The sequence below is a fragment of the Copadichromis virginalis genome, linkage group LG19 (genome assembly GCF_057382275.1).
Source record: "Copadichromis virginalis isolate Kocher_CV1m ecotype Utaka linkage group LG19, C_Virginalis_male_GT1.1, whole genome shotgun sequence".
Classification (NCBI taxonomy): Eukaryota; Metazoa; Chordata; class Actinopteri; order Cichliformes; family Cichlidae; genus Copadichromis; species Copadichromis virginalis.
Window position 1 is genome coordinate 6,903,453 of NC_140636.1, and position 26,739 is coordinate 6,930,191.

General features: G+C 45.1%; 1 protein-coding gene across 2 annotated transcripts; it reads left to right on the forward strand.

Moving 5' to 3' along the window:
- Positions 1-340: 340 nt before the first annotated feature.
- On the forward strand, positions 341-21,501 carry LOC146685437 (uncharacterized). 2 transcript variants are annotated; one of them, XM_085441740.1, is made up of 19 exons: positions 341-875; positions 1,043-1,145; positions 1,214-1,374; positions 1,459-1,545; positions 1,693-1,843; positions 1,926-2,087; positions 3,050-3,159; positions 3,237-3,348; positions 3,466-3,494; positions 7,155-7,246; positions 7,325-7,439; positions 7,538-7,708; positions 10,571-10,641; positions 18,105-18,272; positions 18,345-18,463; positions 18,539-18,743; positions 20,118-20,325; positions 20,399-20,457; positions 20,536-21,501. In XM_085441740.1, exons 1-19 carry the CDS (start codon positions 801-803, stop codon positions 20,768-20,770), a joined length of 2,433 nt encoding a protein of 810 aa, XP_085297866.1. In that variant the 5' UTR covers positions 341-800; the 3' UTR covers positions 20,771-21,501. The 2 variants fall into 2 exon arrangements, with proteins under 2 accessions (XP_085297866.1, XP_085297865.1); XM_085441739.1 differs by lacking the exons at positions 341-875; positions 1,043-1,145; positions 1,214-1,374; positions 1,459-1,545 and having other exon boundaries at positions 1,669-1,843; positions 20,510-21,501.
- The last annotated feature ends 5,238 nt before the right edge of the window (positions 21,502-26,739 follow it).

The window sequence follows — 26,739 nt, forward strand, 5'->3', positions numbered from 1 at the left end:
GAGTTTGTACATGTTTTGTCTCTAGGGGCCACCGTAAGGTGCCATCTTCAGTCTCAGCTGACTGCAGGTTTCCAACCTTAAACAGGACATTAACACAATGACTGAAACCAGCACCACTGAATGAACAGTGGTTTGCATATCAGTTTATGATATGCAAACTGTCATGACCATTGATCAACAACCACTGATCAAGAAGGTGACGTGATGACGAAACGTTTCTCACACTGAAAACGTCCAGATGAACAGAATAAACTTCTTGGGATTTCTGAGCAACTTTAGGCTCATGCAGAGGTCACATCAGTTGGCTTTGTTTGGTCCCTGCTGAAGTCTTGGTGGTTTGAAGTTGGCGTGTGTGTGTGTGTGAGAAAGAGTGAAAGAGAAAGAAAGCTCTAACTATATATGAAGCCCTTTATGAGTTTGCACAGATGCTTTTTGTATTAAAATGAGTTCATTCACGCTCTGAATCTGGTCCTCGTGTTGGGACCGATGGGGAGCACATCATTGATGTTTAGGAGACAGCTCAGATTCATTATGTGACTAAACAGGAAAACAAAGAATTTGTACAGCTTTTGTTTTTTTTCTACTAACAAAGAAGTAAAACTGAAGCATATCATATATCATACTCGTCTGCTTGAACCTTGGGTCAACACCTGAACGTGGACCGAGGTGGAACAATCTCCACCCACTGATAAGATAAACCATAAACCTTTGAGCTGCAACACGTCACCATCAGCTGACTTTAAAGGTTTGTTTTCGTCAACTGAAACCAGCAGAGAGCTCAGAGGTACATCAGAAGCAGGATGAAGAGAGGAGCCCAGGGGGGTCTATGTAATACTGGACTGGAGCTGGAGGACATGACAGGAAGAACCGTCCAGGTGAGTGGGATTTTCCTCATATGCAGCCAGCTGGAGCTTAACTCCTCAGTGCTTAAAAATATTTGTACTCATAAAAACTTTATTCGATTGCTTGGTGGGTGTCTTTAACAGACTTTAGCAGAAAAAACAGTGTATCCAGGTGTCCTCAGGTATTTACTTGTCCTCAGGAATCAGGGTGTCCACAGGGATCCAGGTCCTCTGTGTCAGCAGCAGCTTGGTGGGTGTCTTATTACAGAGGTCGCTGGAGGCAGAAAAGAAGAAAGCTTACAGGTAAGTCCAGCTGAGCTCAGTCGTTGCAACAAGTCTGAGTTTGGTCTTCATCAAAGCTTCTTTTTCAGGATTTCAGGTGGAGGTCAAATACTGTGGTCTGGCTGAGGATGATGAAGATGACAAAGAGCAGAGGGACAAAATAGACAACATCAACAAAAACCAACAACTCAACAAAAAACTGCTCGATCACTTCAGACATCTGGCTGCAACCAACCAGGACACTGACCAGGTAACAATCAGTGAGAAGTGTCCGTATAAAATCAAACCATTTTTCTTTTCCTCTGTTTGTATTCATGTTTGTGTGTTTGTTCAGGTGGACCTTCAGCTTCTGGACCGGGCGATCTCAGACGGAGCTGATCCGAACGCCTCAGACAGATATGGACAGACCGTCCTGCACGAGGTCACACGGGAAGTCACTTCTGCCCTGTTAGCCGTTTGTTCACACACCTGCAGGACGGTCACTGAGAGCTTCTGGAGAGCTTGTGCTGTGTCTGTGTGGTACAGGTGTGTGTCTGCAGAGAACTAATGCAGGTACGTGTGTGTTCAGATCTCCAGAGCGTGGAGCGTGGATGTGATGCGGTTCTTCCTAGACCGGGGCTCAGACCTCCTGCGGCCAGATCAGTTTGGAGTCACTGCGCTGCATGTGGCCTCGGCGCTGGACTATCAGGACATGGTGCAGTTCCTGCTGGACCGAAAAGGTCTGTGGACACTAAAGCATGAACAGTGTGTGATGGGAAGTCATGTGATAGAGTCACATGACTGCATGTGTGTTATGATCAGCTGATCCGGAGGCTCGCACCTTTCTGGACAAGCAGACCCCGCTTCACTACGCTGCGAAGAATGATGCCGTCGGTTCGATCAGGCTTCTGCTGCAGGCCGGAGCCTCCATCAGCTGCACCGACTACAAACGCAGGACACCACTGCAGCTCGCCGCTAACGCAGGTACCACTGACACACACTGCAAAAATTGCCTGTTTAGAAATAAGGAAAAATAATAATTGACTTTAAAGAAGATCCTGACTATAATAAGTGAAATAAGATAATTACACTCGATAAGATTTCTTGAAATAAGAAAAATTATGTAGACAAGTATGTTTGAAGTCAGATCAACTGAAAACAAACCCGTCAGTAATGCTTTCAGTGTTGTTTCTTTTTCACTTTGAGAGGAAGGATCTTCTGGTCACCCGTCTGTCACAGGGCTAACAGTCTTGCCTGTGGACGATTTGGAATAAGCGATTAACTTCAATCTTTGGACTGTGGGAGAGAACCCAGAGGGGAGGCACAAGGCAGATGCTGGAGTTGAACTCAGAACCTTCTTGATGGAGGGAGTGGTGCTAGCTACTGGACCAGTTTCCTGTCCATGTTTTTAAAAGTCTGTACAAGAAAAAACTGCACTGCAAAAATCGATTTTCAAGAAAGTAAAAAAAAAAACTTTGTTTCTGAACATTTTTTCGTATTTTTTGTCTAAAAAGAAACCATATTCTTACCAAGCAAAATTAAGCACATGCTAGGAAAATATGTCTAACTTTTCTATAATAAGATATTTCAGAGACAGACACTATCTCTACTTTTAAGATTAGGCTTAAAACTTTCCTTTTTGTTAAAGCATATAGTTAGGGCTGGACTGCGGACCCACAACAGGTGTAGGCTGCCGGGGGATTCCCATGATGCACTGGGTGTTTCTTCTTCAGTCAGCTTTTCACTTATTTACTTCGTTGCATTTGATTATTCGTTATTATTAACCCTTGGCTCTCTTCCACAGTACTTCTTTGTTGCGTCTTCCTCTGCTAACCTCCAGATGGCCCCGCCCCTTCCCGAGCCTGGTTCTGCCAGAGGTGTCTTCCTGTCAAGAGGAAATTTTTCCTTCCCACTGTCTGATTGTAATCATCTCTTTGTGTCTTCAGAGCGTAGTGATGCAGCTCGTGTGCTGTTGGAGCTCGGGGCGGAGGCGGGGCTGAAGGACTCTGATGGACAGTTCTGTATAACAGCTCTGATTGGCCGGATGAGCCCAGTGGTATAACGTCCCACATAAAAACAACACAGCTGTGATTCGTTCACAGACATTGTTATGTAACATGTGGTTGTGTTTAGGCTCAGCTGGCTCTCAGTCAGTTCCATGTTTTCGACCGAATGACCAGGCAGCACTACTACTACCTGAACCTGCTGGAACCAGAACTACACTCACCTGAGGACCAGCTGTCAGGTGATACTACAGTGTGCAGTCTGGCGTACAGCAGCCTCACAGCTGCAGTAGTACTTCTGCAGTAGTGTTGATATTACAGCTGCTGGTCTTGCCTAACACCCCTCTGTCTGTCTGTAGGTGTGTGGGTCGGTGAGCCAATGTCTCCGGTAAGTTTCAACAGTAAGTGAAGGGATTCAAACCTCGGCATCCCCATTAGCACCACCTGAGCTACATTTAAAGAAAAAAAATCATCTTGTCCGGAGGGATCCCCATGATTTAATAAGGCATCCTATAATATTACTCATGGATTAGTGTCCTCTTAAACTAAAATTAGGATCAAACTGTAGAAAAAAAAATGATGATGATGCAGATGTTTACTGGGAGTTGGGGCGTCTACATGACTGAGTCAGGTTCCTTCACTAAGTGCCTGTCTGAAGTTCTAAACAGCTCTTTGGATCAACTCCTCGTCCTCTGAAGGATGTATGATGGTGTGGGTACACATCTACTCTGTGGCCTTGGGATCACCGCTCTGCTTTTTGTGTTGATGCGGTTATTTTAGCCTCATTGAGCTATCCTGATGGTTCACTGCCGAGCGTGAAGGGCAGAAAAGAGAACGCCTCAGGTTTAAGGTCATAGTCCTCAATAGGAAAAGGGTGGAGGCCGTACTCCAGAACAGGGACAAAGTGGAGGAGTTTAAGTATGTTGGGTTCTTGTTTAAGTGAGGGCAGACACATGTCAACACATAGTTTAGCACCATGACTGCAGTGACACTGTAGCTTTGGTGAAACCAAAGGTGTCCATTTACCAGCTGATCTACTCCCACCCTCATCTACACTCACAATAGTGATGGGATTTCCGGCTCTTTTTGGAGAACCGGCTCTTTTGGCTCGGCTCACTAAAAAGAGCCGGCTCTTCAGGTTGTTTTGTTGCTTTAATTAATTTATTATTAACAATAATATAAAATTATGCACAAAAGGAATTACTAATGTAAAAAAAAGTGGTTTTATTTATATATGTTTATATATAAATATATACGGTAGCCCCTAGAGACAAAGCACATACGAACGGCAAAACACATTTCTAGCGTTAACTGAAATTCCAAAACAGAGCTAACTACATCACTTAAATTACACAATTGAAAGCATATGTGTATTGTTTGTGTATTTATACTAGAGATGGACCGATCCGATATTACGTATCGGTATCGGTCCGATACTGACGTAAATTACTGGATCGGATATCGGAGAGAAATAAAAAATGTAATCCAATCCATTAAATATCAAAAAAAGCACCTCACAAAACTTGCGACACGGCGTAACTCGCCTCATAACCGTAGCACGTTGCAGCAGTATGTGTCACGTGATAGAACGGCTGTGTGTATTTGTAGCCTCGCTACCAAACCGGCATTTCATCTCCGAGGAAGTTATCCCAGAGAGAAGTAAAGCAAGTGTGTAAGTTCATCTCTGAATGTTTGTAAAGCATTCCCACGTTAAGCTTAACAACCGATATATGGAGCGACTGCCTCTTCTTGCTGCTACTTCAATCATGAAACTGAACAATGATCAGCTGATCGGCTTTTCTGTCGCGAGTCCGTCTCTCTTGTTTGTTTTTGCACCAGAAAGAGGAAACCAGCGGCTGAACAACAGCAGCACGTTTAACCTTGATAAGCTGTTGTTAGAATTTATTTAATATTACTTTCTACACCAGGTTCTTTTTCTACGCAGCTGACGGCTGGTAACTGTGCAGGGTCGGATCTAGCAAAGGGGGGCCGATAGGGCATTAACAGGGAAAAGGGGGCACAAAGACATACTTTTCTGTCTTATTCTCATTTAAAATGTCTAGCTTTTAATAAATATTTATCTGAATCTTACACCCAAGTTTTAATCTGATCTAAAATGTATAGAAGTCCATTACTGTATATAGTAACTGTTAAGTCTAATATATCCTAGTAAGCTATAGTATTTTTTCCTTTGGGAAGATACCATCTGTGCAGTCTGCAGTTCTGTTGAAGAAAGATGTTGAATCTATTTAATTATTCTTGAAAAATAATTTATTTCTGTGCATTTTTTTTTCACACTGCATCAAATTAACGTTGATTACGTCGATTAAGCATCATGAGGCGGAGGGTGGGGGGTGGTTCCCTATTTTTTTTTGCTGGGAGTTGGAACCCTATTATTTAGGTTGCTTAATATTTCTGCTAAGTACTCTTTAAAATACCAGAATAGGAAGGATGGAGCAGGTTTAAGTTTATTAGATTGATCAGTTTTGCTAAACTATGAAATATTTTGGGTGCAGTGTATTTTTTACATACAGGTATAACAGAATAGTATTATTGTTGTTTTTTATTTAAACTTGAGTATGAACTTATACAAAATGCAGCAAGATATTTAAAAAAGTTTTATTGATTAAAAAACACACTATATCGGCTTCATATCGGTATCGGCAGATATCCAAATTTATGATATCGGTATCGTATCGGACATAAAAAAGTGGTATCGTGCCATCTGTAATTTATACACAAGCACTCATATATATTCAAATAATTTTTAAAAAAATGTTTATTTACCTGTTACTACCACACACCAAATCCGGTCATTGGTAATTCTTGGCTTATGTAGCCACTAGGTAACAAAAGCTCAACACTGCGCCCTAGCATACTGGAGCACTTCTGTTGTGTTTTGTTTGTGCTTTGGAGTTTTTACGTGTTTTGGAGTTCGTACGTGTTTTGGAGTTTTTACGTGTTTTGGAGTTCGTACGTGCTTCGGAGTTTTTACGTGTTTTGGAGTTTTTACGTGTTTTGGAGTTCGTACGTGTTTTGGAGTTCGTAGGTGCTTTGGAGATTGTACGTGCTTCGGAGTTTGTACGTGTTTTGGAGTTTGTACGTGCTTCGGAGTTTGTATATGTTTTGGAGTTTGTACGTGTTTTGGAGTTCGTAAGTTTTTTCGAGTTTTTACGTGTTTTGGAGTATTTACCTGCTTCGGAGTTTGTATGTCCTTCGGAGTTTGTACGTGTTTTGGAGTTCGTACGTGTTTTGGAGTTCGTACGTGTTTTGGAGTTTGTACGTGCTTTTTCTCTAGGGGCCACCATAAATATACTTTTATTTATTCACTCCGCATAAAATGTAATAAATAAATCATATATCCTGTGCTACTGCGAGTGTAACTACCGCCCCTCCCCCCTCTTCCCAGCGCAAAGCACAAGGCTTGCATGCGGAGTGAAGCGGAAAAAAGTGAGAGAGAAAGAAAAAAAAACCCCACAGCTCCCAATAAGGAGCCGACTCGCGTTGTTCACTTCAAAGATCCAGCTCTAAGAGCCGTTTCTCTCGTGACCGACACATCACTAGCTCACAAGCTGTGCTTAGTGACCAAAAGTATAAGACTGAAGATAAATGAAGCAGAAACAAGCTTCCTCTGCAGAGGATCTGGGCTCAGCCTTACAACAGGGCAGGAGCCTGGAGTAGAGCCACTACCACTACACTACTTAAAACGGCTTCTAGTATGTGTCAACACAATTCTCATCATCCTTGGGCTAGGAGTCATTGCTTGAATAATTCATGGGTCAGAGTTCAGAGGGTCAATAACCAAAACCATCCAGTGAAAATGGTCAGGTACAAGGACTGTACTGAACATGAGTGAAAAGCAGCCAATGTCCAAAGAGGAACAAAATAAAATACATAAGCAATGGCTCAAGACTTTTGCACAGCACTGCTTGACGGAGCTTAAGAACCAGTGCAGGTTATTTTTGTTTGATGGCATCAGTGCACAGAGGATTTTATTTTACGTGCTATAAATGCAGTCGGACATCAGCTGTACCTGTATCTGTTCAAGCTGCAGATGGTGATTCAGGAGGAGAAACTTGATCTCATCATGAATCCCGTCTTCCTCAAACTGATCCACGTCAAATGGAATCTCTACGGCAGGTAAAGTCTCTCTGACTGACGGTTATGTCAGGTGATAGGACACTTTTCTACCTGCATGTCTGTCTGTCCTGCTGACAGGTTTGGGGCATGGCTTCTCCTTATCCTTAACTTCCTGTTTAATGTTTCCTGGACGACTGTCGCTATCTCAGTGTCTGTCCACCGAGACTCACCTGATCGTTATGTCCTCCCCGAGGTAACCTGTCTGTCACACCTAACCTATCTATCTATGTGTCACCTGTGTATCTCTCACATGCGTTACTCTAACATTTATGTTACACCTGTCTGTCTCAGGACTGGTGGTGTGTCCTCTTTGTGGTCTTGGCGCTCCTGTTGACCCTAGAGGAAGTGCTAAGGGATGTGCGGGACATCCTGCGCTCAAGGAAAAAGCTCCACCTCTGGCAGCAGTTGGTGAAGCATCGTCTCCAGAGTGACCTGAGCTGCTCACATCCCATGTGGCCACAGGTAGGAATCAGGATGATGTGGTGGACAGGAACAGGAAGTATCAGATATTTCAGGTGTATGTCTGTGAAGGTTCTCAGTCATCCAGGTCATCGTAGTCAAAGGAGCTTGCAAAGAAAAGTGTCTGGACTTCTTTAAGTTGCTTGAAGACGTTTCACCTCTCATCCGAGAAGCTTCTTCAGTTCTAAGGTCAAATGGTGGAGAGTCCCAGATGTAGACAAAGCAGAGTTGTTCCTAAGAGCCTGCGCCTTGGATCCACTGTCAGGGGATACAGAGCAGACTTGATTCTACAGAGAGCACAAAATCACCTTTTAAGTGAAAGGATAAGACAGGTCCATTTCACTATAGATGCCCTCCAGATCAAGATCAGCCAGACCCTGCAGGAACTGGAAACCCTTCTACCCTCTCCAATCTTAGAAGAGGTTTACAAGTTTGTGGACAAGGCTCAGCGGGCCCAACACTCTAAAGGAAAAGAAAGACAACGCAGGAAATTTCACACCTTGCTTTCAAAAACACACACTCCTCATTCTGAACCTACACAACCCAGAGAAGAAAACACACCTGAAGACAGTCAGGAGAAATGGGTTAAGAACTTTTCAGACAGGATTCTCACTGAACCTGAAAAGAGAGTATTAGCCAAAGGACTACATTTTACCATTTCTCCACAACAGTTGCCCATAGTGGACCTCATCACAGCCACAGAATCTGCCATACGGATTAATAAATTATCACAGACAGAAGCAGAGCAAATCAGGATGAAAGTCTCAGCCACGCTCTCCAGTGCCAAAGTCCCTCCATCCAACCTCACAATACAAGAAAAGAAGGCCGTTGCTTCCCTGAGCAAAGACCACAACATCACTGTTTTACCAGCTGATAAGGGAAGATGTACCGTGGTCCTAAACACTACAGATTACCATACAAAGATCACTACTCTCCTCAGTGACAACAATACCTACGAAGCCTTAAAGCGAGACCCCACAAGCAGCTACAAAAAGAAAGTTATAGTTTGCCTTCAAGACTTTGAAAAGGACAAAATTATTGACCACCTTACATATCACCGCCTTTACCCAGGGGATGCCATACCCTGCATTTACGGACTTCCTAAAATCCACAAGGAAGCTGTCCCACTCAGACCCATAGTCAGTAGCATAAACTCAGCCACTTATAACATTGCTAAACACCTTGCTACCATCCTTGCTCCTCTCGTGGGGAACACCCCACACCACATCAAGAACTCCACCGACTTCACCGACAAGGTCCAGAAACTTCCCCTGGATCCAGATGAAACCATGGTGTCCTTTGATGTAGTCTCTCTCTTCACTTGCATACCCACCACGGAGGCCGTGGAGACTGTCAGAAAACGACTACAAGAAGAAAGCTCCTTGGAAGACAGGACCAACTTCACACCCGATCAGATCTGCACACTGTTAGACCTCTGCCTCACCACTACATATTTCAAATACAACGAAGGCTTCTACAGACAAAAACATGGCTGTGCCATGGGCTCCTTCGTGTCACCTATTATAGCCAACCTTTACATGGAGGAAGTGGAAAGGAAGGCTCTTGGCTCTTTCAAAGGAAGAGTACCCAGCCACTGGTACAGATATGTGGACGACACCTGGGTCAAAATCAAGACACAAGAAGTGGAATCCTTCACTGCGCACATTAACGCTGTGGATAAAAACATCAAGTTCACCAGGGAAGACACAAAGGACGACTGTTTGCGTTTCCTGGACTGCGCTGTGCACATTGAAGAGAACGGCAACCTCAACATCGAAGTTTACCGGAAGCCCACACACACGGACCAGTACCTCCTCTTTGATTCCCATCACCCTTTGGAACACAAACTTGGAGTAATTAGGACCCTACACCACCGGGCAGAACATGTTCCCTCTAAGCCTGAAGGAAAAAAGAAGGAACACACACATGTAAAGGAAGCACTCAAAACGTGCGGATATCCTAAATGGGCGTTCTTAAAGTCAGCAAAGAGGCACAGAAAAGAAGATCAGACACCAGCAAGGGAGGATAAGAAAGACAGACGCAACAACATTGTCATCCCCTATGTATCAGGTGTATCAGAGAAACTCAGGAGTTTTCTCCAAGCATGACATCCCAGTGTATTTCAGACCCAGCAACACGCTCAGACAAAAACTGGTTCACCCGAAAGACAAAACTCCAAAACACAAACTTAACAATGTGGTGTATGCTGTACAGTGCAGCGAGGAATGCCCAGACCTCTACATTGGAGAGACCAAACAGCCACTTCACAAGCGCATGGCACAACACAGAAGAGCCACCTCCACAGGACAAGACTCAGCAGTCCATCTGCATTTAAAAAAGGTCAAAGGTCACTCTTTTGAAGATGCCAATGTTCACATTTTGGACAGAGAGGACAGATGGTTTGAAAGAGGAGTGAAAGAAGCCATCTATGTCCACTGTGAGCGACCATCTTTGAACAGAGGCGGGGTTTACGACACCAACTGTCTGCCATCTATAATCCAGTTTTGAGATCCCTTCCCAGACGCCTTAACGCCCACTCACATCCTGGGCCAGCTGACCTCAGGAATTCGCATGATAAGGTGAGGCCAGGTTTCACAATGAACACACCCGAAACTCTGGCTGATTGGGACCCACACCCAGTTTCACACCTTGGCTCAGGCGATTAGAGGATCATCAGGGGGTCCTTTTGTCCCTTTGTGGAGGGAAACTCCCACTAGGTTTATATCTGGGACTCTCCACCATCTGACCTTAGAACTGAAGAAGCTTCTCGGATGGGAGGTGAAACGTCTTCAAGCAACTTAAAGAAGTCCAGACGCTTTTCTTTGCAAGCTCCTTTGACGTTTCAGGTGTATGTTGTGTTTACAGGAGAGAGAGTTTCTACTAAACCAGTTCAAACTGGTTGACAGGAAGAGAGGAAGCTACTGCCGGGACCTGTGGTACTGACACACACACACACACACAGAACAAAAACCAAATGTAATCATGTGTGAAACAATCACTTTATTACATTTTAGCTTCACTATGTCCCAGTGTGAATGCATGGTCAGAGCAATCAGAAAGAGTATCTGCATCACGATGGACATCAGGTGTGCAGATCAATATCACAGCAAGAAATCAGGACATTGAAACCCCCACCATCAAAAGTATAACGCAGAGAAATCAGGTTCAGCTCTAGTATCTACTATCTAGTATCTAGTATCAGTCCACATTAATCCACTGAAGGAGGCGGAGAAAAAGCTCAGAAAAGGTTAAAATATGGTTGGTGTGATCTTTAAATGATCATTTGCATGGATCAATGAAAAAGGAAGAAATTCATCATCAGCTGAGCAGGGGGTAGATAAGAGAAAAGAGTGAAAATGTCAAAAGAGCATCTGGCTGTACTTTTGTGATTGTTGAGAATGAGAAGCTAAGTGCATCATTTTTTAAAAATAGCAGCTGGATAAAGAGAAAATTGCTTCCTTGAAAGAGAATAAATGTGCAGTTCAGTATTGAATATTAAATGGTAAATGGCCTGTATTTATATAGCGCTTTACTAGTCCCTAAGGACCCCAAAGTGCTTTACATATCCAGTCATCCACCCACACACATTCACACACTGGTGATGGCAAGCTACATTGTAGCCACAGCCACCCTGGGGCGCACTGACAGAGGCGCGGCTGCCTCGCCTCTGTCAAAAATTTACTATTACAAAAAAATAAACTATACATAAAGTGTGTTTGAATGGCAGCGTTGCAGAAATGTGTGCATGTAGCACAGAGCCATGGCTTGGAGTCTGAATGAGTCTCACAGGCCTGATAGTGCGCTTCTAGCCATTCATAATTATAATTACAATTTATAATTCTTAATTTGTTTAATCTGCTGCTCTCCGTAAATAAGCACAAGCAGGAATGTTGAACTTTTAACTGTGTTTCAATAACTTTTACAGCTTTTCCTTCTGATAAAAACCTCCCTTATGGCCATTCATACAACACAAAGTCATGAAGCCATAAACCATTAAATGACAGAATAGTTTCTGTTTTTCACTTTCTGCAATAATCATAAAGAGCACAAGTCTGTATAGTTAGAAAAAAAAATCTGAACAGTGTGCGCAATGAGCTAGCAGACCTTTTTCTGTAATTTCACTCATTTATTTCTTATAGTTTAAAGAGTTGTGCTGACAGATTTCCTTCTTTATCACAGCAATTTTTCTTCATCCATCCACTTCTTCTTCATTCACTTATTCGGGGCATGGGTAGCGGGGGCAGCCTAAGCAGAGAAGCCCAGATTCAAGATTCAATTCAAGATTCAAGAGCTTTATTGTCAATACAACAGTATACACAGTATACTGTTTCACCCCAAGCCTCCCATGGTGCATTTATAAGTATATTAAAGATATATCTCCAAGAGATATAAAACTGGGATTTACAAATAAATAACGTGCTAAATTTAGGTAAAATTAAGGTAAGGCAATTAAGGTACTAATCACTAACTACACAATACTAGCTGTATGATAAAGAAAGACAGGACAGAGACAATACAAAGTGGATTGTGCAGCGGTATTGAATACCAGGTTCAAGTTATTGTCAGGATTTTACAGATGAGACATGACAAAGACACGTGCAAAATGTGCAAATGTAGTATAATTTAGATGTGTGCAAACAGGCATATTAAGCAGGTGGATTGTGTAAGTTTAAGTCTTTTGATGAGTATTGTAAGGTATTTATAAGGGTGTTTGTGTTTATCAGTCCTTTTGTGGTAGTGAGATGAGAGCTTTCCCTGCTTGGGGGAAGAAGCTCTTGCAGTGTCTGGTCGTTAAGTTTTGATACTGCGAAACCGTCTGCCAGATGGAAGGAGGGAGAACAGTGCATGTGAGGGTTGGAAAGTGTCCTTCACTATGCTGTTCACACATCGGATAATGTGTTTGTGGTTGAGTTGGGAGATGGGTGGGAGAGGGCCTCCAATGATCCTCTCTGCTGTCCTCACTATCCACTGCAGAGACTTCTTTTCAGCGAGGGTGCAGATCCCGTACCAGATAGTGATGTAGCAGCAGAGGACGCTCTCAATGGTTCCCTGGTAAAATGCTGTGAGAATGCGAGGAGGGTAGGGATGGGCATGGATAAGATTTTTACAATTCCAATTCCATTTTCGATTCTGTTTAACGATTTGATTCTTTATCGATTCTCTTATTGATTCTTATTTTTAAAAAAGGAGAACACTAAGGTCGATTAGCTTAGAACTTTGTTTTATATCTTCTCTTTGAACAAGATAGAAAATTAGGAGTAACGTGGCCTTACAAACCCAACAGTGAGATCTTAAGAGATCCGCAGTGATAGGTTTGTAGCTTGAACCTATTCGCTGGAACGTTGAAGACAATATAATTACACAGCAAGCAAGACACAAAGTAGGCAAAGTTCTTCTTGTTACTCATGCATGAGGGAGACCTGCCTGGAGCCAAGTGTTGTCCCACCACTTGACCTCCACAAAGAATACTGTGTGTGTGTGTGGGGGGGGGATCAGAGTGTGACCCCATAAATGACTTCCCTAAACCTGCTGGTCTGGAAGTCCAACAGTTCATCTAAACAAAAGGCACTTAGCCTAAAACAGATACAGCCAGATACAATAAAACAGGGTATGACCTCTTCTCATGCTCCCAGGATGTAGGTGTGCATTCCAGTGTGGAATACACACCAAGCCTTTGCAGCCTGCTAAAGATCACACATCCTATCACTACAAAATTGATTATACACCTCTAAGCATATATGGTTAAATATTTCTAAGCATAAATGACAATCAACAATACAAAACCTAACACACAGCCTCTTCAATGGGGTGTCACAGGGCCCCCCAGGAAAAAATTGTAAATGTAAAATAATAAAATAAATATTCTTCTGTAGCAATAACAAAGTATAACATAAATTATTCTGTAGCAATTACACAAGAATATCCAGTAATGTCCCTGCCTACAATTAAACACATTCACTTACTGAAAATCACCTGCTGTGGCAAACGGCTGCAAGCCTTTGACCACAAACTGAGTCTCTGCTCGGTGACGTTCGTCTATCCTGCCTGAAAGGAGACGCTACCGGTAGACTGCAGCGAGAACTGCCAGCATCTGAGCCAGACTCTGTCTCATCATGGTCACTAAATGCACAGTAATGGCAGGTTTGTAATAAGGCAGATCGCACTAACATAACATGCACTGTTAGTTGATTATTTACCTGCCGCATTAACGGGAGAGGACGTGCAAACGTTACCGCTGCTGCTGGGTTGAGATTCACGAGTCGAGCGGAATTAAAAACACGACATTCATTTAAGGTCATCGTGTGTTTTGTGAGCAAATGCTTTTGCATATTCGTAGTGTTTCCTACCTTAAATGAAATATCTACTTTGCAAGTATTGCAAGTTGCCCTGTTGTCATCTGTTCTCGTAAAGTATAACCAAATTTTTGAGCGTTTGAGCCACTGTGTTTCCTGCCAGGTAAATGACGCTCCGCAACGTGCTGACGTCATTCGGGGCGACTGGAATCGATAAGGGAATCGTTTGCAAAAATGACAAACAATCCCAAGGAATTGAAACAGTGGGAACCGGTTCTCAACAAGAACCGGGTTTCGATACCCATCCCTAGAGGAGGTAGACTGGCCTTCTTCAGTTTCCTAAGAAAGTGAAGACGTTGTTGGGCTTTCTTCATGATGGTGGTGGTGTTCAGGTTCCAGGAGAGGTCAGCTGATATGTGCACTCCCAGGAACTTCACACTGTTGACCATCTCAGCAGCAGACCCGTTGATGTGCAGTGGGGTGTGGATCATTGAGCTCTTCCTGAAGTTAGCAACCATCTCTTTAGTCTTCTGAGCATTTAGAGACAGGTTGTTATTCTGATACCAGTCCACCAGGTGTTGTACCTCCTCTCTGTATTCAGACTCATCGTTGTTGATGAGACCCACCACTGTTGTGTCATCTGCAAACTTGATAATGTGATTTGAGCTGTACTGTGCAGTACAGGCATGTGTTAGCAGGGTGAACAGCAGTGCACTAAGCACACAGCCCTGTGGCGATTCTCTTCTCAGTCTTCTGCACTAAGGGACACCCTTCGAACATGGTATTTGTTATGGACAAACTGTTTGCACAGAAATCCAACAACAAAACACTGCTCTGAAGTCTTCCAGTAGGACAATAGAGTCCCCAGGTGGAGCACTCAGGGACACCAATAAGGCTAAACCATCATTTGTCGCATAAGCACAGACAACAGTCAGGACCCGTTCCCCAACCCAAAGGCACAGGGAAGAAATCCTCTCATCCACTGGGAGAAACCCCAACATACATACCTGGTCCCTCACCAGGCAAAGAAGGACCAAGTGGGACAAATAAGTCCCACTCAATAAATTTATAATGATAATAATAATAAATTTTATTTATGAAGCACCTTTCAAATGGTAAATGGCCTGCATTTGTATAGCGCTTTTCTAGTCCCTAAGGACCCCAAAGCGCTTCACACTACATTCACCCATTCACACACACATTCACACACTGGTGATGGCAGCTACATTGTAGCCACAGCTGCCCTGGGGCGCACTGACAGAGGCGAGGCTGCCGGACACTGGCGCCACCGGGCCCTCTGACCACCACCAGTAGGCAAACACGGGGTTAGTATCTTGCCCAAGGATATTTGGCATGCAGCCAGGAGGCAGCCTGGGATCGAACCACCGACTTTCTGATTAGTGGCTGACCTGCTCTGCCACCTGAGCTACAGCCACCCGACAAGACACCCAAGGAAAATTAACAATAGAATAAAACACATAATAGAACAAAGACAAAATGAAGAACAATAGAACAAAAGCACAAGATAAAATTAACAAACATTGGGTTCACAGTGAACTTGCAGATTTGAACAGATGGGTTTTGAGTTGAGATTTAAACTGGAGGAGAGAAGCAATGTTTCTTATATGTGGGGTCAGAGAGTTCCACCGCCTGAGAGCAGAGCAGCTCTGGTGATGAGGCGGAAGGAAGGCACAGTAAGCTGGATAGAAGAAGAAGATCGAAGTGAGCGGGCAGAAAAGGTAGTGCATAACAGGTCAGGAAGGTAAGGAGGTGCGAGGTTATGAATGGCCTTGAAGGTGAGCAGAAGAAGTTTGTACATTATCCAGAATTTCACTGTGAGCCAGTGAAGTTCCTGAAGAACAGGTGATGTGCTGGTAGGAGGGGTTCTGGTGAGAATGCGAGCAGCAGAGTTCTGAACCAGTTGAAGCTGATGGAGGGATTTTTGGGGGAGACCATGAAAGAGAGAATTACAACAGTCAAGGCAGGAGGACAAGAATGGACATAGGCTGTCTCCCAATTCAGGGTCTGCAGCCTTAAAGGCCGCATTTCAAGGCCGATTACGTCACAGCGGCGCGCCGAAGGCTGTCCCAATTCAAAGGCTGCTCGAAATGCGGCCCTGAAATGCCTCCTTCATTTCCCTGAATTTTAAGGCTGTGGCAGAGTAGACTTCGTGGTCCCACATATCCCACAATTCATAGCGCGGCAGTCGGTGTGGAGAATTCTGCCGCAGACGGCAGAAGCGGAGCGGCCGAAGAGTAAACTGTGAAAAGTAAGTACTGAATATTATGTCACTTATTTATGTGCAAATGTTTAATACCATTAAACATTACTGTTGGCCACATGTCGGCAAAGTCATGTGACATTAGTGACGTTTGTACTAACTTGGTTTTAAAGTCTTTACTTTAAAATATACGCCGTTCAGTAGCTGAGCTTAATCCTACAGAGAATGATCAAAGCTCATGTAGAAAGAAACAAATGAACAAAAGATTTTCTCCTTCATTTCTGTCAAACAAAGCTGTACGACACATTTCCAGCTGTTAGTATCATGGTTGCTAGGAAACCTGGGCAGCGCAACGGAGGCTTTTTTTTTTTAACTTTATTGACAAACAACAGTATCAGCGCAACGGAGGCTAGACCGTCCCATTTCACAAGCCTCGCACTTCCGGCCTTAGCGGTCTTAGAGTACACGGCCCTTGAGGATTGTTGAGGCTGCGTACTTTAAGGCTGCAGACCCTGAATTGGGAGACAGCCATAGACTGGGTGGAAAGAGAAGGACGTAACCTGTTAATGTTGTGTAGATGGAAACAGGCAGAACGGGTGAGATTACTGATGGGAGAGTTAAAGGATAGTGAACTGTCTAGGATGACACCAAGGCTCTTAACCTGAGGAGAAGGGAAAACTGTGGAGTTATCGATAGTGAGAGAGAAATGATTAGCCTTCACTAGGTTGGATTCAGTGCCAATAAGGAGGATTTCAGTTTTATCCTCATTGAGCTTAAGAAAATTAGAGCTGAACCAGGATTTTAGTTCAGATAGGCATTCTGTAGGGAAAGAAGGTGGGAGGGAGGAATCAGGCCTGATTCACCTCAGCAAAAAAGTGAAGATCAAATTTGTGGAAAATGGTACCTAGAGGGAGGATGTAAATTATGAAGAGAAGAGGGCCTAAGACTGAGGCTTGGGGTACACCAGAAGTGACCAGGAATAGATGAGAGCGGAATGATTTCAGCTGAATAAACTGGGACAAGAAGATATGATTGGAAACAGGCTAGGGGTGTGTCAGAAATGCCGAGAGAGAAAAGTCTGTTTAGAAGGATGGAGTGAGAGATGGTGTCGAAGGCTGAGCTCAGATCCAAAAGGACGAGAATGTTGAGAAGACCAGAGTCAGCTCCGAGAGGAAGATCATTAGTAACTTCACGTAAAGCAGTTTCTGTACTGTGACATGAACGAAAACCAGAAATCTCTTGTAAATGTTATTATTAAGCAGGTGTGAATGAAGTTGAGCTGCAACCGTTTTTTCAAGTGTTTTAGAAATGAAAGTTAGGTTAGAAATCAGACGGAGGTTGTTAAAGGGCTAATTTGGACTAATCAGGACTAATTTGTCATGGGAGACCATACCAGGGGCCAAAAGCCCCTTGACAACATAGCCCCTAGGATCCTTGGGACACACAAACCCCTCTGTGACTTCTTTACACCAACAGGAAGTTTCACTACACCCACGGCACCCCAGCTCCACTTGTGCCCATGTTGTTCTCTCCAGGTATCTGTCTGCTCGTCAGTGTTCTCACCCATTTGGCTGCTGTGTGCTTCATTTTACATTTTGAGTCCTTGTCTTTTCGTTTGTTTTTCTCTTCATTAGATTAACTAGATTTTCACAACTGACTTTTGTAAAGTTTCTTTATTCTTTCCCAAATTTTAAAGAAACCTCAACTCTCTGTTGTATTAATTCATTTTTTAATATCTGAAGATGTCGTCTTGTTGGATCATGCTGATGGGTTTGTGTGATTTTTCTGAAGTTTATACAGATGCATATTTGCTTTTTCAGAGGTTATATTCATGAAATCTTTATTTAAAACTTTTTTAAATCACAAAGCAACACTCTGACTTCAGGAATGTCTTTGATTGGCTGGTGTACTTTCTGCTGACTGCATCGTTCAGTGTCCATGTGGCCGATGTGATTGGACCGTCCACCATTCTTAACACCATGAGTTTGCGTATGTTCTCCATCACCATTGTCTTCCTGTGGTTGCGACTCATGAAACACGTCAGAGGCTTCAGGTACTGAAAAGCTACAGTCTACTGCAGAACCGTATGGCTATTGCACAGATAAAGTTTAGTGTGTACTTGCAGGCTGATGGGGCCGTTCATCGTCATGTTGGGGAAGATTGTTGGGGATGTGATGCGTTTCCTGTTCCTCTACGCGGAGATCTTCATCCCGTATGCCTGCAGCTTCTGGATCATGTTCGGAGGTCTGTGTGTGGGAGTAGGTTGGTGTGTTGGTAGTTGATGACATCATGATAACAGTAAGTTAACCCTGCCCCCAGGGATGGCTTCAGTTCCCAGCATGCAGTCTGTCCTGGGCCTGCTGTACAGTCTGTATCGGATCACTCTGGTGGACGAGTACGAGTACGCTGCCATGGTGGCTGTGGATGATGTCATGGCTCCTGTGCTGTGTGGGACGTTTCTGGCAGCGTCTTCAATCCTGTGTGTTAACCTGCTGATTGCCCTGCTGACTGATACCTTCCAGAGGTCAGAGGTCACACCTGCATTTGATAAAACTTTATGTTGGGGGGCAGAAACTGGGACTGCTGCACCAACAAGCTGAAGTCAATAATCATTTCAGCTTGTTATAAACAGCCGCTGTGAGAGTAGCAGGGGCGGATCTACGGGGGTGGCATGATCCTAGAGCCACCCTAGTTTGCTTAGCAAAATGCTGTTTATTTAAAATAATAAGCTAGCATTTGGACTTTGAGCCTGGCTGCAATTAACACTCAATATAAATTCTAAAACTAAATATATTGCATAGTGTTACCTCCCCTCCTCCACACACACACACACACACACACACACACACACACACACACACACACACACCACTAAAAAGTGGTTTAGCCCATAGCACGGACTGGCTTTATTTCTTGTTGTCAGTAGCAACCGATGCTGACAATTGTCCCACACAATCATTTTGAATCAATACGTGGACATTTTCAGATTTCAGCACAGGCGGTTGGTTGTTACACTCTGGAAATGGAATGAATATGAGTGTTATTAACCCGCTGGGGTCGACACGCGCCGCACCCCCGAATCACGTGACCGATTTAAGCGGACATAGCTACGAGCTGCAGACATGCTGAGTCTCCATTTCAGCTTGTGTTCAAGACTTCAAACTATATGCCAGTTTTCCATTTTATTTTATTTTATTTATTTATTTATTTTTTTAACCTTTATTTAACCAGGAAGATCCCATTGAGAGTTAAAAAATCTTTTTCAAGGGAGACCTGGCCAAGATTGGCTGCAGCAAGTGTCTCACAGTTACAGAAATTACTAAATCAAACACATGCAGCAACAACACACATGCAATACAACTTTCTAAATACTATCTTACGTTTTGTGCGGGAAGAAATGGTGAAAACCACATTTTCTAAGGACAGTGCTTGGATAATCATGTGTGCACCACCAGCTGACAGCTGCTATGAGGTAAACATGCTGCTGTGCATTTTGGACACACATCTACACTTTGGTCTCATCTGTCTGAAGGACATTGTTCCAGAAGTCTTTGTGTTTCTTGATAATGTAACTGCTGATAGAAGCAGCAGGATGATCTGTGAGGTGTACACGTCAACACTCTCTGCTCACATTCAGACTAATGCAGCACTTCCAAGTGCAGAGGGATAATGAGCCAAAGCAACAACGCCACATTTTAGGAAGATACATTTGATTTCTCTGCTTTATGTCTCAGTAAAATCCACTAATTCCAAACATTCTGTCGCCTCATTTCATGTTAAAAATGTCACAATGCCCCAGTCATTCTTAAGAGGATTATGTACAAAAATATATTTTAAAAAATCACATCTTGACTTTATTTAAAATGAGAGAACAAGTGTGTGTGTCTATGTGTTTTAGGGTTCACGATAACTCACAGGCCAATGCTATGATGCAGCAGGCCGCTGTCATCCTGCAGGTGGAGGAATCCATGCCCCTCCTGCGTCATTTCTACGACAACCAGTACATCTCCAGCCACTGCTCGCCATTGGTCGAACCCTCTGATGATGGCATCACAACAAACTTGCATTACCATGATGAGATGGGACGAATTACAGTGCAGATCAAAGTGCGTTTCTGAAGAACAAATTCTGATCTAAAGTCATGTGCTTCAGGTTCTCATGGTATCTGTGTGTCTGCAGGAGGTTCTAGACCAGTTCTTGGTCCTGCAGCGGGAGGCGGAGACCACAGAAGGTCCACGGTGAGATTAGCAGAACTCCATCACTACTGACACACAATTCTTCTTCATTCAGCTTCTCTAATGTGGATTCTCATTCAGAGTCCAGATGGACCAGGACCAGCAGAACCAGCAGGAGACCCAGAGGAATAAGTGCCAGCAGAGCCAGGAGCTTCAAGAGGACCATGATAAACAGAATCAGAACCAGGACAACAAAGACAAATGTCGCCAAATCCTACAGAGGCAGACCCAGGAGCTTCAGGCCTTGCGAGCAGAGCTGAAGGAGCTCCAGACTCTGGTCTTGCAGCTGGTTAAAACCAAGACCAACTCTGTATAAGAGCTGTGGGTTAGACTGGGAGGAATGTCAGAACCATTGTTTCATGTTTCTGTTTCTCCAGAATCTCCTCTGGTCCAGGACTTCCTGTTTAATTGTTATTTACAAACTCTCATAAATGAAAATACCAGTAAGAAGTTTGCTAAAGGTTCAGTGTCATTCATCTTTAGCTGGTATTTTGGTAGCCATCTTGGAATGAATGTGGACTGTTATTTGAAAATAAAGTCCCCCCCGAAAAAATAACATCACAGCTTCATTAATGGTTCAGTCCAGAGACATTAGCTGTGTCCCAATTCAGAGGCCCCATCCTCCTCAGGACCCGGCCTTCACAGTCTACGTGGGCCGGGTTCTCCGAAGACTGAGAAGGCCGGAAGTGTGAGGCTGTGAAATGTGATGGTCTAGCCTTCAGATCTGCGTCACCGCTGGAATTTAATAAACTCAGCCGTCTGCTCCTTGCTATCTAAAATATAACAGGACACTGGCGTAAACTCTCGACCATCTCACACTTCTGTTTAATCAGTTTTCTGTTTGACGTTTATTCAGCTGTGTGAAAACTAGAACTTTAATTTCAGCCAAACTGATTTACTCAGAAACAAATAAAACACTGAAAGAAGCCAAACAATAACATTTTTAAGTTATCTAAGTGACTTATATATCATGTTTAACCTGAGTAGTGAAGACTGCAGGGGATTGAAACAGGGGCGGATCTAGAGAAATTTTCTTAGGGTGGCAAAATCAAAGCCTTTTTTTTTCAAACACATATGCAGGTGGTTACATATGGTTAAAATTATTCAAATGCAGTAAGTATACACGTTTTTCATATAAACAAAATTACATAACTTAATTATTGTCTGTAACCCACATAATTAAACACTTTAGTTACATAAAACATGTGAGTTTTGATCTTATGTACTGTATAGCCTGTATGATAAATAAATATGTAGCCCAATAAGTATCCAGAAAAGCTACACAACATCGGGCGGTTCATTTACAAACACAGGTCTAACTCCAGTTAGAAAATAATCAAAGTGTTACATGCTTAAATTACACAAAATGTCAGAAATCTGCACTGTCAAGAACAAAAATGTAAACCTAATTCTTCATGATTTGTTGGAGTCACCCTCCGAGGTCGAAAATATAACTGGTCATTTTGGACATTTGTATTTCACCTTCAAATTCTTTCATTTTATTTTTTTCCTGCCTTGCTTGGTATTGTGGAGGTATGTAATAATGACAGGAGAGGTCTCAGTGTCTCACTCCAACTTTATTAACTGACTCTCAGAACTTCACATATAGTGAGCGCCAAAATCTCCACCCCAACACTTCCCTTCAACTTGGGTGTGAGTGGAGCCACCTGGTGGTCCGCCACACATACCCCCCCCCCTGAACACACAGTTAGGTCTCTATTCAGTCCAGGACCCTGGGTCTAAGCAAACGACCCGAACGACTGAACCTGGGAGGGAGAGAACAGGCAGAGGAAGGTCCATCCTGTGAACGAGGCTGGTGAAGGCAAGCAGGAAAGGCAGGAGGAGGCTCAAACGCCGGTGGTCCGGGGGTAGTCCTGGGGGGAAAACCAGAGTTTGTCAACCCCATCGAAGGAGGGCGGCCACGGCGAGGGGCCTGGGCCGGCACTACATTACCGTCCGGAAAAACGTGCAGGTTTAAGTCTGTCAACACACACAGTCTCCCTTCGACCCCCAAAATCCAAAACAAAATGTTTCTGGCCCGGTTCATTAACCCTGAATGGGCCGTCATACAGCGGCCGCAGCGGTGTCCTGTGGGCATCGTGCCTGACAAAAACAAACTTAGCAGTCTCTAAAGTCTTTGGAACAAAGGTGTCAGGCACGCAATGGTGCACCAGACCAGGAACCCGAAGCGAGTGCAAAAGCGGGTTGAGAGATAGCACCGATGGATCGAAGCAGGGAGGAGGATTTTTGGACAAGAATTCTCCAGGCACGCAGAGGGGCTGACCAAACACTAGCTCAGCTGGGGAAGCGCTGAGATCCTCCTTAACCGCAGAGCGCAGCCCAAGCAAAACCCACGGGAGGCGGTCAACCCAATTGCCATCCTTTAAGGAGGCGCGAAAAGCAGCCTTAAGCGACCGTGGGAACCGTTCACACATCCCATTAGCTTGCGGGTTGTATGCAGTTGTGCGGTGGACTTTAGCCCCCAGTCCATCAGCCATGGCTGACCAAAGCTCGGAAATGAACTGGAAGCCTCTGTCTGACGTAATGTCCGCGGGTGGGCCGAAACGCGAGACCCAGCTTGACAAAAACGCCTTGGCCACCACTGCTGCGGTAGCGGACGCCAGGGGGACCGCCTCCGGCCACCTGGTGGTCCGCTCAACAACAGTCAAAAGGTGCGTAAAACCTTGTGACTGTGGCAGAGGACCCACCAGATCGACATGCACATGATCGAAACGTTTGCCGGGTATGAAGAACGGCTCCAGGGGCGCCTTGGTGTGTTTATGAACCTTCGCACGCTGGCAGGGAATGCACGCCAACGCCCATTCCTTAACAGATTTGCGAAGGCCTGGCCAAACAAATTTAGAGCTGACCAGTTTAACAGAGGCCCGGACCCCTGGATGAGAGAGCGCATGTACCGAGTCAAAAACTTGACGACGCCAGGAAGCGGGAACCACTGGGCGAGGGCAGCCGGTGGAAACGTCACAGACGAGGAGGGGGCCACCGTCCTGCACGGGTCTGTCCTCTAGTATGAGGCCCGTCTGGGTGGATTTAAGCGTGAGGATGTCCGGGTCACCGCTCTGATCGGCAGCCATGGCGGAGTAGTCTATGCCGAGAAAGACGGGAGAAACCAGCGCACGGGACAAACAGTCATCCACATGATTGGATTTACCAGCCACGTGCCGAATGTGCGTGGTAAACTCAGAAATGGCTGCCAACTGGCGCTGCTGGCGTGCACTCCATGGATCAGAAACCTTGGACATGGCAAACGTCAAGGGTTTGTGGTCCACGTATGCGGTAAAGTGACGACCCTCGAGAAAAAAACGGAAATGACGAGTCGCCAGGTGGAGCGCCAGTAGCTCCCTGTCAAAAACGCTGTAATTGCGTTCGCTGTCACGTAGCGTACGGCTGAAAAAGGCGAGCGGTTGCCAGACACCCGAGATTCGCTGTTCCAGCACCGCACCCACCGCTATGTCCGATGCATCGGTGGTCAACGCAATCGGCGCTGAGGGGGATGGGTGGGCCAGAAGGGCAGCATTAGCTAACACTGACTTAGCATCAGAAAACACTTGGATGCTTTCCGGAAACCAGTCAACGGAGTCATTAGCTTTCTTACCTTTTAACGCCCCATAAAGGGGCTTCAGCAGATGTGCCGCTCTGGGGAGAAAACGGTTGTAAAAATTCACCATCCCCAAAAATTCCTGCAGTGCCTTAACAGTCGTGGGACGCGGAAATTCCGAAACAGCTCGGACTTTGTCAGGCAACGGAACCGCGCCCTCGGCGGAAATACGGTGCCCAAGAAAATTGAGAACGGGCAACCCAAACTGGCATTTAGACGGATTAATAATCAGTCCATGCTCCGCCAAACGCTGAAAAACCTGCCGCAGATGGAACATGTGCTGCTCCTTCGAGCTGCTGGCCACCAGTATATCATCAAGATATACAAAAACAAAGGGCAGCCCGCGCAAGACCGAGTCCATCAACCACTGGAAGGTTTGGGCGGCACCTTTCAGGCCAAACGGCATGCGCAGAAACTCGAAAAGGCCGAAAGGTGTAATCACGGCGGTTTTGGGGACATCCTCCGCGCGCACGGGAACCTGGTGATATCCCCGTACCAAATCGATCTTCGAAAAAACCGAAGTCCCCGCAAGATGGGCGGAAAAATCTTGGATGTGGGGAATGGGATAATGATCGTTCTCTGTGACATTATTACGACGACGGAAATCCCCACAAGGTCGCCACCGACCATCAGATTTAGGCACCATGTGTAACGGAGAAGCCCAGGCACTGTTCGAACGCTGCACAATGCCCAGACGCTCCATGGTGGCAAATTCTTCCCGAGCGACAGCCAGTTTGGCAGGGTCGAGGCGGCGCGCGCGCGCGAACACCGGGGGCCCTACTGTAGTTATGTAATGCTCCACCCCATGCTTCGTCACCGTGCTCGAGAAAGTGGGGACAGAGAGTGAGGGAAACTCAGAAAGCAAACACTGAAAAACGTCACCCGAATCTACTGAGTTAGCATGCACCACAGGCTGAGCACCCCGAGTCAAACAGGGTAATGAGGAAAATGACACAGCATCAATTAAACGTCTGTTAGCAACATCAACCAGCAGTCCGTGAGCACAAAGAAAATCAGCGCCTATTATAGGCACAGAGCTAGCAGCAACAACAAAGTTCCACTGAAAGTCACGGTCGTGAAAGCAAACAGTCACCAACCTTTCACCGAAGGTTTTGATGGGAGAGCCATTAGCCGCTGTTAGCAATGGCCCGCAGCCCTTAGCTAGCCTGTCCGAGCCAGCCGGGGGAAGAAGGCTCTTCTGTGAGCCGGAGTCCACCAGGAAACGCCTCCCCGAGCGTGAGTCCTCAAAGAAAAGCAGCCTTTCCTTGTTGCCAGCGGTCGCGGCTGCTACAGAGCGCTGACATGCCCATTTCCCTGGGTCTGGAAACTGCAAGGCGGGAGACAGCGCCGTGCCTTCGCTCCAAAACGCTGGTGATTAAAACAAAGCCCCTTTCCGCGGTGCCGCCGTGCAGCGATTCCGGCCACCGTGGACGAGTCAGAGGGCCCCTGGAGCATCGGTGAGGGGGCGGGGGAAAACGCTGGTGAGTCCTGAACAATCGCCTGGACGCCGAAAGTCCTGGTAGCCAGGAGGATGCGATCCGCCTCTTCCGCAAGGGAGCGGTAATCCTTCATGGCCAATAGCGGGGAGTTGGCAAGGCCAGCGCGCACTGGAGCCGGCAGCTGTCGAAGAAAGAGGTAGGTGAAGAGAAATCCTCCGTCCTCCGCGCCCAGCAAGGACAGCATGCTCTCCATGAGCTCGAGGGCGGTGCCGTCGCCCAGGCCCGCGAGGGAAAGGAGTTTCTCGGCTCGCTCAGCATCAGAGAGGGAGTAACGCCGCAGCAGCAGCGCCTTGAGGGCGGCGTACTTGCCTTGGGCTGGGGGGTCCCGGAGGAGAGTCATCACGCGGCGGGTTGACGGCGGGTCAAGTGAGGCCACCACATGGTGGTATTTAGTATCGTCGGCTGAAACTCCACGAAGAGCAAACTGAGCACGAATGTGCACGAACCATGAAGGAGGATCGTGAAGCCAAAAATCCGGCAATTTAAGCACCACAGCAAACGCAGCCATTGGCGGAGGTGAAAGTCCGGCGGCAGCCGATGCTTCCAGGCCGGAGCTGGCTTCGTCGTCGAGCCTTAGCATGTTCGCTACAGGGGTCACCAATGTGGAGGTATGTAATAACGACAGGAGAGGTCTCAGTGTTTCACTCCAACTTTATTAACTGACTCTCAGAACTTCACATATAGTGAGCGCCAAAATCTCCACCCCAACACTTCCCTTCAAGTGTGAGTGGAGCCACCTGGTGGTCCGGCACAGTATCATTATTTTCAGCTCAACCTCACGTGTTTGAATTTAGTTGTTTTTTCATTGACATACTGTGTTAACACAACTGATATGAAATCACACAAAGAACTTAAAATCCTAGAAGTTTGTTTTTTTTACTGCAAAAACCACAGACATGTTGACTAAATTATTTTTATAACTTAAAATGCTAAATAAATAAATAAATAAATAAATAAATAAATAAATAAATTGTACATTTTGAAAACTTATGCACACATTTTGTAAACACAATTTGTAAACACATTTGGCCACAACTATTTAAAAATATTACTAAAACTAACACGAGAGAACAATCAGGTTTTGCAATAAGATGCCCCACAAATTATGTGTGCCAGTAAAAAAAAATAAAAATTTGTCCACCACAAGACAGGAGAACAGCACAGGGATAA